Source organism: Chenopodium quinoa, unplaced genomic scaffold (genome assembly GCF_001683475.1).
Source record: "Chenopodium quinoa cultivar QQ74 unplaced genomic scaffold, ASM168347v1, whole genome shotgun sequence".
NCBI lineage: Eukaryota > Viridiplantae > Streptophyta > Magnoliopsida > Caryophyllales > Amaranthaceae > Chenopodium > Chenopodium quinoa.
The window spans coordinates 17,460-30,190 of record NW_018745368.1 but is presented as its reverse complement, the minus strand read 5'-3'; the positions used below and the strand labels follow the sequence as shown (position 1 = coordinate 30,190).

At 38.6% G+C, this 12,731-nt stretch overlaps 1 protein-coding gene across 2 annotated transcripts; it reads right to left on the bottom strand.

Moving 5' to 3' along the window:
* Positions 1-1,082: 1,082 nt before the first annotated feature.
* On the bottom strand, positions 1,083-10,519 carry LOC110712829 (condensin complex subunit 1). 2 transcript variants are annotated; one of them, XM_021891280.1, is made up of 17 exons: positions 10,227-10,519; positions 9,784-10,139; positions 8,329-8,489; positions 7,063-8,251; positions 6,723-6,914; positions 5,714-6,364; positions 5,422-5,598; positions 5,108-5,175; positions 4,798-5,020; positions 4,626-4,725; positions 4,366-4,481; positions 4,227-4,284; positions 3,753-3,904; positions 3,461-3,662; positions 1,984-2,250; positions 1,768-1,864; positions 1,083-1,447 (listed from the first exon to the last, which is right to left on the bottom strand). In XM_021891280.1, the coding sequence occupies exons 1-17, from the start codon at positions 10,357-10,359 to the stop codon at positions 1,444-1,446; spliced, it is 4,146 nt and encodes a 1,381-aa protein (XP_021746972.1). In that variant the 5' UTR covers positions 10,360-10,519; the 3' UTR covers positions 1,083-1,443. The 2 variants fall into 2 exon arrangements, with proteins under 2 accessions (XP_021746972.1, XP_021746973.1); XM_021891281.1 differs by having other exon boundaries at positions 1,984-2,247.
* Between the last annotated feature and the right edge of the window lie 2,212 nt (positions 10,520-12,731).

Sequence of the window (12,731 nt, the reverse complement as noted above, 5' to 3'; positions counted from 1 at the left end):
ATTGATTAAATTGATTTTCAAGATGAACCACCCTAGTAGCCTTGTTATCTTGAAAAATTTCTTTAATTTTGTTCCACACTTGTTGAGCCGTATCCCCTTTGCACAAGATTGTTTCCAGCAGATCCGTAGAAATCGTACCATAAATCCAATTCTTGACGACGAAATCAAGTCTTTTCCATATAGCATCCGATAAACCCTAAGGTTTCGAAGTTTTCGGGTCAATATGATAAGAACATCGAAGACATGAGCATGACATTCAAAAAGTTTAACCCAATTAGAATATTGGACTTTTTCACGATCAAGAATAAGTGGTACAACATTTTTAATGTTATTCACTCCGAGAGCCGGATGAAATTCGGTAGTACTAGGTGGAGATGAATCATCATCTTTACCCATAGTGATTAACAAAACAAAATAGGCGCACTAACAAAGGATTAGCAAAAGAAATTGGAAGCTGGGAACAAATAGGCGCACTAACAAAACAAGTTAGGCGCACTGGAATACAGTGAAGAGGGTGCCGGCAAGAATAAAAATTGCGGAAGCTTAGATCATAGATCTAAAGCTGTGATACCATGTTAGATGATATCAAACTCTTTAGATTAAAGTGGCTTTCATTGAATCATATATATAAGGTTATAAATATGAGTCCTAATCACGTTAGGAGATCTCAAAAGATAATTGTACAATGTTCACAAAATATATCCTTTTATAACAGAATATCTATCGTATATTCTATCATTATTTTTAATTAACATTACATGTCATCTTATGGTCTATTCATGAGATAAGGAGATCATTATATCCATGTACTTTATATATCTTGATGAAATTTGGCCCTAGATATTCATTACACATCAACACATGGTAAACTATGTCTATATATGGAGTAAAAGAGAGATTTTATTATATGTACGTATTTTTCTTTTCTTTTTCTTTTTCCTTTCTTTCTTATGGTCTATCCATGAGTTAAGGGGATCATTAGACCCGTGCACCTTTTTCAAAAAAAAAAAAAAGAATTTATATAAATTTAAATTTCAAATAATACACGTGCATCGTACTTAATTTATAATTTCAACAAAAGATTATGCGACACGAAACACCCCACATGAACCTGTTCCATATATGAGAATTTTCCCTAGTAGTATTGATATTTGGATTACATTTCAATGTACATATACATAATAAAAATAAAAAAATTATTTCCCCCCTTTGCATTTTAGTCCCCTATTCCACCCCTTATATTGAATAATGGACCAGTGAAGGAGATCTCCAACCTCAAGCATCCTAGAATTGTTACAAGTTACTTGCTAAATGAACTATTTACAACAAAATGTAAGCCAACAGCAGCAGATGGACATATCTAAGCAGGTCCTCTTCCTTCTATTAGCTAAAAGAGGTTTCCAATTAGTAGTCAACTAGGAAGACAGTAAATCGTCTGATTCCTCACCTGCAGCAACATAGCTTTCATTTTAAGATGCCCATCATAAATCCCTTGCGTAAGATGTAATTTGACACAATCACTTATTTCTATGATTAGAAACAGGCAATTGGATGTGTTTCTTCAGGTTCTCAAGTCATAAACTCTTAAGTGGTATTTTATAAATTTGATTAACAATATGAAAGACAAATAACAGAAAGAATTATAAAGTAACGGAAGATACTAGAAGAGGAACAGAAATTCTTCTCAATCACTTTACTTAAACAGCATCCAACTGTCCAAGAGCAAGGCAAAAGAAACATACATCTGTATTAAGATGAATAGGTTACCTTTGCTTTGATCTTGTGCTCCTAGTCCTAACTGATGCGTTGCTTAAAACCTTCTGATCTTTTGACTTTGATTTACGAGCTCTAGAATTCGACACACCTGAACATAACAAAACTGTTACAATTGTATGAAGCACGCAGTGTGACCGGCAGTTTAGAGAAAACTGTTGCTGCCAGAAAGGATATAATATTCAATCCTATATTCCTATAGAGATATACCTCTTTGATTAACTATCGGAGACAGTACTTCTTCACCACTATCCTTCGCCTCTGTTGGTTCACTGGTAATAGCAGAACAATCTTCTTCTAGTCCATTAGCATCTGATGTTACAATATCATTCAAAAATGATCCTGCAGAAGCCTTTGTGTCTGTTGCTTCATTGGCAGCAGTGGAACAAACTTCTTCTAGTCCATCAGTGTTTGTTGTAACATCATTAGAATAGGGCCCTGTAGAAGGATCAATGATCTCATCGTCCGTTCCATCTACTAGAAAAAAGAAATGTTAGAGAGCAACACCAATTAGGGACAAGTATAAAGAAGTAAAAGCACGCAAGATACTGTAAACCAAACATAGATCAAAGTCATTTCCCTGTGACTCATTAAGATGCTGATAAATTCAACAGACAAGTTAGTCATTTTCTACTGTGGATAAAGTCAGGCATGTACAGATCACAAACATCAACAGACTCTAAAAACTCCCACCATCAAGAAGACCAACCTTAAGTTTAGCAGTTTCCAACATCAACAGACTATCAAAATTCCTTTAACTCATTACGCTTAACTCAAACGTGCCCTTAGAATTTAACAAAATTTTCATTTCATCATCAGACTATATATATATGAAAAAAAAAAAAAAAAAACAAAAAACGTGATTTAAAATGATGAACTGATAATCTACTTGTCAAGGGTAAGGTTGCATCCATCTTTGGCCACCTAACACCCACCCTTGTTGACATCCAACCATACATAATAATTGATACAGAGAGATAACTGGCCATCAATTTATACAGTGTCCTTTTACATAGTTTTTAGTTGTAATGGTTATAAAACATAAAGGAAAGGAGATGGGAGGGTAAAGGAGGAGAAAAAAAGGGAGCTATCAACTTGCAATTTTTCCAAATCTTTTGAACATTAGAACGATATTGTTTTACTAGAAGGAGATAGAAAATGGAACCTATCCATCCACATTCCTTCTAACCCTTATTTGGTATCCAAATACGGGTTAATGGATTTATCACCCTCCTTTCACTATCGTCATCCCCCCCTTCTAATTTCTCTCATCCAAATATATTGTTCAAAGCAGATTACAAAAATAAAGAGGTTTCAGTTATAACACAACAAAACCAAGTCCAATATCCCTGTGATCTTTGCTCCTCAGAAAAGAATTGAGCATGCATTCCAATTTACATTATGGGAACAAAAGATACACCTTAGGTGGTTACAGATTTGCTGAGCCATATGGTTCAGAACAACATAAGTAAGGCATGAAACCATTGCTTATAAGTTATAATCACATAAGCACAATGTTGCATCACAATCACTCTTACATCGTTGGCAACGGCAATTTTATTCTACAGGGAAGCTTATGTTCATATCATCGTTAACATAGCCAAATTGTTGAACATAATGAGCAGGATTATAGCAGATTTGAACAGGCACAAACAGAAAAGCATGGAGTACATATGAAAACATCTACCTTCAGTTACAGAAGCATCTTCATTTTCTTGTTTGGCCTTACTAGCAACTGTAAAGCTTTCAAAGTTGTCAATCCTATCTTTGTGGGCTTTTGCATTTCGTGCTGTGACCTCCTGCTCCTTCTTCTCTAAATGAAACTTGTTGAGCTTTTCTTCAAACTCATCAATAGATGATTTCAATTCTGGTTTTGCAAATTTCTTCCCCTGAATTATACAATAAAAAGTTACCATGACATTAGTAAAACTTAGAAACACAGCAAATAAAGGTTCAACAATGTTCAACAATGATGTTACCTTGTTTATTATGCTTCTGAAATGGCCCATAACAGAATCCTCAGATAATGCATGTTCATATGTCTTAAAGGACTCTATAAGCTTTTTCATTCCCTTATCAGTGAAGTTCAACTGAGAAAGGCAATACGCAAGGCATTCCAAGTGACTACCATCTGCCCAAAAAAAAATAAAAATGATGCAAAATAATTGAAAGGAAACAAACACTAATGGGATTATTTGAAAAGTGCTCAACTGAAAAGCACTTATTCAAATTTTGTAAATAATCAAGGAAGTTTTCCAATGAAGTAAGAAACATAGGACTACAACATTAAAGCTTCACCAATGACATTTATAGCAGAACTTTTCAACTTTCTCTCAAAGCTCTAATTATTAACAGCTGACAAAATGACAGTGCAACACTGCAATCAGCAAATTGCTATAAGAATATATGTAAAATAAAGGTACCAGAATGAGCCAACATTATTCACTCCATACCTGTAACCCCATTAAAGCGGTTGCAAAGCTTCTCGATTAAGCCTTCCATTTGTTTATCCTAGAGAATTCGAGGAAGAACATAAAAACATGATTCAAACAAATAAACAATATGTAAGATTCAATAAGAGGTATCTTTTACCTTTTTAATGGAAGCAATCAAGAATTGCATAATGTTACAGAATGATTCTGTCTTTAGATTCTGTTTGGAAAGCTTGCCAAGTATATCAGGAAGTAGATTATATATTGGATTTGATCCTGAGGAATTGCCACACAAAAAAAAAAAAAAAAACCAACTCTTTCAGGCTACTTTCAGATCAAGAAATCATATAGAAAGACTATCCTACATTTGAGCAATTTCATTAGTATTTCCTTAGTGCAAATGTAATCACTTGTATGTACCTTTCTTTGCTAACTCAGTAAAGAAGAGTTTGGCCAGGTTTGCAATTCTTTCATCTTCATCCTCCAATCTCACAGCCATTTCATATATGTAGCCCTTGACCTAATTACACACTGGCCATTATCAGAATCAATTTGATACATGAAAGTAAAACAAGTAGTCGCTCGCCCATACCTTCATCATTTCGTTCAAGATAAGATGTGAAAGCACCAAAACAGCATTTTTCCTGACAGAAACTGACTTATCACGCAACCTGGCATACATGAGCTCAGTCCAAGGTTCAAGTAAATTAGGAAAACGGACAGCCAGATCACCAAGAGCTATGGTGCAATTTGATCGGACAATTTCTGATGATGTACTATCCACAACTGTGAACAGTAACCGGAGATTTGCTTCACTGGATTTCATTGAAATTAAAATTCACTTAGAACTGTCAACTCGGTCATAAGTTACGCCAAGAGAGATGAGAAGGGAATATTCTCACCAAAAAGCTGCATCGGTGATCATAAAACGACACAGAGCAAGCATAGCAGCTGCTTGCAGCTCCGGATTCTAGAAAGAACAGAAAACCAAAACATATATGATTATGAAGATCATAAAAGGCTTAGCTTAGTATTCCTACTTCAAATCATCAGTATTTAATTCCAAAAAGAGCCAAAGAACAAAAAATAAAGAGCAACATCTTCTAGATCTAAACAAAACAATATTGTTCAGAATTGTTTGCTATTTGGGGTATTATTTTATTTTTACTTGAAGATTTTTAGCTCTGAGAACAGACCACAAAATTAAAGAACTTGCCTTCTGCATCAAACTCAAGTTTCTGCAGAGCTTTGACAGAAAAAGTGCACAGTATCCAAGCAAGTTCTTTTCAGTTGAACCACCAGATATGATTTCTCTCTCTGCCTTGTCAGCTAACGAGTCAAGTATTGCATCATCAGAGGCTGCAACACCTAATTCAGCATTTATACCACTCTCCTGTAAATTACCAGCAGAACATTCAATAATTTGCAAAAAAATTCAAAATGTCATCAGCTTGACATAAAGAAATGAGTTTTAAGTGTTAGTTTAGATCCAAAACTAGCCAAGTCACCTTGGAAGCATCAGGTGTTAAACCGCTACCATCAACATTCTGCCTCTCGTTCTTTGCCTTCTGTTTCTGAATCTTTCTAACACAAGATTCTATAAACATTAACTGATGCATGGCAATGTGGCTTATAACAAACAAAAATCTACTGAGTTTTCCAGCCTGAACAGTGATGGGGCCATTAACAGTTCCATTCTCATTCTCTGTAACATGCTGCAAAGGACCAGGATCACCAAAATTGAACACAGAAGTCTGAGATTTTTTCACCAGCCTGGCAGCGATAATATCTGGAGCAGGATGAAGTGCATATATTGCACCTATTGCTTTATCTGCAGCGCTGTACCAGATGTTTTCTGGAAGCCAAGAACCAGTTACTAGACTCTCTAGTGTACCAAAGATACGACCCCCGTTATTTGCCAGAAGCTTTTTCCTGTCTTCTTCAGATAACCTTTGAAGAGTATTACAAGCAGTTCTTGCAAGCAAGGGATCCACCTTTGCCCATTGGCCAAATCCAATATCAACAATGTCCTGTAAGTGAGAACCTAGAATTTCGCTTGATGATTTTGCAGCCATACAGAGAACAGTTAAGGCACCACGACACTGCTCTGCGGTAGTTCTTGGTAAATTAAAGCAAAAGAAGTCCCACAAAGCAGAAATCTGGAAAAACAGTTTTTCAAGTAGAATTCCATTTAGAAACAGAAAACAGGGGATCAGAGATTTCACCAAACATAGTCGCAAACCAGGAGAATAATACTAAATCAAAAGATTATAGGGTGAGAGAGGTAAAGTAATTTGTTGCAGAACCAAGGATGGACCTTGCCATCACCTTGTCATATTTACATGCCATACATTAAAGGAAGCATCAAGCTTTTAAGTCATCATATTATAAGCTCAAAATAGACCTCAATAAATTTTCTCTACAACAATAATTGTAATCACATAACCATCAAGTAAAGAGCTTCAAAAGGAATCATTAGTATACAAAAATAAGTTAGAAGACAAAAAACTTATTTACCGTTCCAGAAGATATATCCCCTTTAAACACTAAAGCACTAATCATGAACTCCAGAGCCGCAAGATCTCCAATATTTGAATCTATTGCAAGATTTAGAAGATTTTTAGCAGTTTCCAGTGAGTTCTTTGTAATATATATGGTGATGAAAGCATTCTCAACAGCCTCACATATGGCTTTGTCCTGAGAAAAAACCTATAGGATAAAAAAAAAATAAAAAAATAAAAAAAAAGCAGGAGCAAAGACACTTAGTGTATATTATGAGATTGATAACCTTGTGAGTGCTAAGCATAATCGTACTAAGAAAGTGCAGCAGTTGAGGTGAGAAAAGACAAATCAGTACCAGAGGCAACATCTTGCGAAGGCAGTCTTCTGATCCATCAATCTGAAATTGTCTACACCTCATGAGCAAGAGTATAGTGTTCTCCACATCTGTGGCAGAGGATGAAGCCATCAGTTGAACAAGGGTTGGCATTGTAGCAGATAGACACTTCGAAAAACTCAGGCCAGCCTCAAGAGAAGCAACCAGAGCCCTGGTCTGCTCCACATTTCCAACATCAGGAACAGAATTGTCTTTCAGAACAGTCTGTTCTTCAACTTGGGACAAATAGCTATCTGTTACACTACTAGGCAGCTCATCAGATCTGGGTTCAGCGTTAACATTATCAATATCACCATCCTCGTTACAGTCATCTTTATCAGACGGCGCTCCGTCAATATCAGTTTTTTCATTCGCCTCTGGCTGAAGAGCACTTAATTTATTATTGTATTTGTCCAGAGTTGCTTCAAAAGATGATATGCGAAGTTGAGGCCCAAATGGATTATGCTGCAGCATTACAATGAGTAAATTTAAAGCAGATTTTCTTACAATTGCACTTTTGTCTTCCAATCTGCCAGCAGCCACTGTGGCCACCTCATTCCATAGACCAATTGAAACAGAATGTTCTTCACACAGTTCAGACCAAACTTGAAGCACCCTGCTTCTAGTATAGGCTGAAACATCACGACATCGCTCTAGCAAAATTTCTAACATAGCCTGCTTAGTTCGTAACCGGACTGACTTTGAGCTAACCTCACCTTCGTCGTCTTTAAAAGCTTTAGAAACCAACTTTCCAAGCACTCCTACAAGTGCATTCCTGATCTTATAAGATTCTCCACCAAAATGTGGGACTAAAATGCCAATATTAGTTGACACCAATTTTGGCAATCTCTCAGAGAGCTCAACAAGATAGCGACCAATATTTTCTGCACCAGCAGTATCCTTGGCAAAATTCTTTGGGTTTGTCCTACCAATTTCTCTAATAATAGAGGTAGCCAAGCTTCCATCAACATACTTCTTTTCAGCCCCTGCCACAGCATCAGCCATTGCAGTGACAACAAAATCATACTTGTGTAGCAAATGAATAATAGAGGCAGATATTTGTGCCAAGTAGTGGTACTTGGTAGCACAGCTCCCAATAATGCGACACAGAGCATCTTTAGCGTCAGAATCCTTCAGCAATAGAGGGTTCTCAAACAAAAGAAATGCATTCCTAGAAAATTGAACAAAGTCATCGTTTAATTAGAAATTATAATACCAAGTTCAACAAAAGTTTCAACAGCAACTTACTTTGCAATGAACGAAAGGTAATTCTCATCAGGATCTGAGGATCCAAAGAGCATCGATAGGTTAATCTCAAGTGAATTGGCAATCAAAGTTAGTATCCGCCCTCGTTGTCCTTCCCACTTCCATGCATTGATTGGCAATTTCTTCCGGCTGCTTGCTGCTGTCTAAAACCACACACACACACACACAAAACAAAATGAAAATCATCAACATGAAATGACTAACCGATTAGAAAGAAATCTATTAACGATATTGCTTTAACGGGTGAGGAGCATATATGTCCGACTTATTTTGAAAAATATAAGTAATCAAACAATCACAGACACAAAGGAAAGCTAATTCTTGTGGCTTGCAAATTGCTTTTGGCCCACCTCCTCCACATTGTGGACTACTCACCATGATAGTTATGAGTGTTCTACAATTCTACTAACTCGATTTACTGACGATGAAGTACATACAATGAAGACTATGCTCGCGCTCCCAATATTTATCGGTAAAGTTCCTCCTATCGCTCTTCTTTTCTGTTGCATTTGTTTTCCTTTTCTCTTTATCTCTCACGTAAGGTTTGGCACCCTATCCAAACATTTTGCATATCAGATGTTTTGAATTAATTGGTGTCACGGTTACTAATTCTTGTTATGCATTTATTGCACTATTTCACTAACCTTATTCTTTTTAAGAATTTTCCCTCCTTCAATATACATGATAAGTCAGCAAGAACAACAATGTAATCCCATCATATCATAATAACCATCTTTAAGGCTCCATTTGTTTTGGTGGAAAACATTTTCTTGGAATATGATATTCCTCCAATTCTCCATTTTCCTTTGTTTGTTTTGTTAAAGGGTGGAAACCAATATTTCCATAGGTGGAAAGCAAGAAAACCACTTTCTTTTGCAAAGAAGGTATACCACGCTTTCCTCCTTACTCCTCACTTTTATATTTTCTCTCCTTTGTCCTCCCCCTTTTACTTTTTCCATAAGTTTACCTTTAATCTAACAAACGAAGGAACACTGTTTTCACAATCATGTTTCCATTGAATATTGTTTTCTTTAGAAAATGAGTTTCCACGAAAAGTGTTTTCCATCAAAACAAATGGAACCTAAGATTATACACAAGTTTTCTATACAGGGGTTAGTTGTTGCATTAGTATTAATATTGACATACAATAGTGCATTAGATCTTTAGAATTTTAAAAATTAGGTACTTCGTAATTTGGAATACAATAATCAGATAATACTTGTATAAATTGGGGAAATTACTACTTCAATAAACTATATTTCAAAGTATTTAGCATCAAGCAAAATTAATACATCAAGCTAAAAGAGTAAAAGGGACTATCTACCCAAAAAGCGCAAAATTCATACTAAATTTAGCATTCCCTAAATTAACCAAAATTCACACATCAAGCTAAAAGGAGGCAAACACAGACAGCTAAATTCTGAATAAAAGACTTACTTTGGAGGTATTACAAGAAGCATTACTCGATTCCTCGGCATGAATAATTTGAACAAGGAAGAATGTATAGATTTTGAAAGCATTTCGATGCGAAGCAATTCGCTCGTGCACCACAGAACCATCCTCGCCATCTCCATCTTCATCATCATCATCATTCTGAGGAGAATGCGACACTCTAGAGAGAGAATCGATGTTCGGAAGAAGAACAGTGAAATTCGACCGAAGATCTTCGACGATAATGAGCTTACACGGCGGAGTAAGAGAAGAAAAACACTTCACCAAAGAATAAACTCGATCAAAAACATCTTGATCTTCAATACAGAATAACTCCTTATCTGATAGATCAAACGAAACACCTGAAACAGCAAGATTGAGGGGGAATTTCATGAGTGAAATGTGAAATTAGGGTTTGGAAATTGGGGGTTTTAGAGAGAGAAAATCACCTTTGACGAATTCTTCGAGATCGGAAGAACGGAGTGAAGCGATGTTGGTAGGGTTTTGAACGGAGAGATGATTGTGTTCGTTTTCTTCTTCGAGGGAGTGGAGATTTGGGGGGAAGATGAAGGAAGGAGCCATTGTTGAGTAGAGGAGGAGAGAGAAAATGGAGAACAGGCTCCTGAAATTTGATTTTTTGAGACGTTTGGAGTTTCATTCAGTTGTGATGGGTTTGAATTTGAATTTATTTGGGATTCAAATGGGCGGGAATTTAACGTTTCTTGGATCTTGGTCTCTTTGAGTACTTTATCATTCATTCAAAGAATCAAAGATGAAAGAAGAAATACACATTTGACTCACTCTCAAGTCTCAAGAAGTTAATTTAATTTGCACCAAGAAATCAAGATTGTTTCGGGGTTTTCTGATGTCCTGCGGGAGAGTTACAATTCCGAGACTGGAACCGGACGCCTGTACCTGCAAAATAACGGAGACTCCTGTGAGCTCCGCCTCCAACGGTCAAGTTAGTACCTGATTAAGGAGTAATTAATGCGGAAATTAAAGTGATTTGGTCTCTCTAGGTGAGAGTGTTTAATGTAGGTAATCTGCTTTGTTAGCGAGATCAGCCGGTTATTACTGTGTGTAATTAATGTGTTTTTTTCCGTAACGTTTCTGTTCTCTTTTTGTAATTCCCTTAATGAGGATTAAGGGAGGTATTTATAACCTTGGGAAACGTGCCCATCCTAGGTTTAGGTAAACCTAGGGCCGATTGGGCTTCCCTCGGAAGTTGGGCCTGGGTGGCCGGTTTCTCCATTAGGCATGGAGTATGCCACATGTCTTGACATAACAGGTCCAAGGTGGACGAATAAGCGCGTGCCACGTGGGAAGCCCTGACTGTTCCAACTGGGGGACACTTGGCAGGACCTGATTGGTCCACGTGGCGCATTCCGATTGGTGGGAGCAAAATCCCCTAATCATTTGCCCCTCACAGGTGGCACGTGATTGGTCACGTGTTACCTGTGACAGGTGTCGCACTGTAACAGGCGACGGCCTGCTACAGGTGTCAGTCGGTGAAAGGACGAGAGATTTTCCCGCCCAAATTTTGAATTCTGAAAGTGACCCTTCGCCTTCTCACTTCGCCTATATAAGGGAGAGTTGTCTTGAGTCATTTTCACACTTTGAGAACTTTTTGAGAACATTCGGACCCCTGAACTTGCTCTGACATTTTGGGCCTTTTCTGCCTACCGCCTGTTCTGACAAGCCGACTGCACCGGATTTCCAGAACTTCATCAACCGTCACTCGTTCAGGTAACTCAGTTCTCTTACTCTTAATTTTCTTTTTATTTTCTGAAATGGCACCACGGAAGCACACGACACGACCTAGGTTAGTGATCAGCCGGTCACCGGGGACGGCTGAATCTAGGACTAGGAGTGCCGCCTGCCCTTTTCCGGACCCATCTTTGCCCTTTATACAAAGTCCGACTGTATCTGTGTCTATGCAGAGCAGGATGGCCAGAACGAAAAAGACAGCTAGGATCTCAAATTCAGACGGCTCCTCCCACAGGGTGCCGCTTAGTGAAACATTTGACCAGGCGCCAGATGTGGAAGTGAAACAAGGCGGCCTGGATGCCGGCAATTTTGTGGGGGGATTCATAGTGACCCCTTCCCATTTAACAGTTAACAAATCTGCTCCTCTTCAAAGAGAGGAGGCGGGCCCCTCCGGGAGAGGGGAGGAGTCGTCCTCTTCGGACTCGTCGGAGGACGATTCCGAGTCAAGCTCTTCTGGCCATGCTTCTTTGGGTACAGAAGAGAAAAACAGCCGCCTGCAAGAGGCGAGACTTTCTCACGCAGTTGAGAAGGGGGACAATTGGGCGGAACCATCCGCCTCTTACCGAGAGCTAAATACCCCCTACTACTGCACGGTACCTCGGGGCCGAATCACAGCCATGCAAGAGAAAGTGGAGAGCTTTATTGCAAACCACACCATGGGCCCCGACTTTCTAGTGTTTGTGCCGAAGACACAGTCGTCTGGCCGGCTGGTTCCAGTTATGAAAGCGCCTGCTTTGGCTGCTACGAGGCGGCCATCAAGGCAGGGCTTCGCTTCCCATTACATCCGGCTGTTCAGCGAATTTTGGATGGGTATGAGTTGGGGTTATGACAGTTAGCCCCAAACTCCTGGGTCAACGTACTCGGCTATGTGGCCGGGTGCGAACTGCACGGGGTGGAGCCGAGCTTCGAGGCTTTCGCCCATATGAACTATCTCAGCCGGACCCCTATGACAGGCGGTACCGGCTGGTATCAATTGACAAGCCACAGGGGCTACCTCATGACAAGAGGTAAAGCAAACAAGTGGAAGGACTGGCGGAGCACCTTCCTCATCATTGAGAGTTCAGACATTGAGCAGAACAAGCGCTTCAATAGGTGGAACAGGAATCCGCCCCTTCTTGCAGGCGGCCGTAGCATGCCGCCTGTTCCCCCCAAGGCTAAGAAAGAGATCCTTGATAAAGGACTCTTTA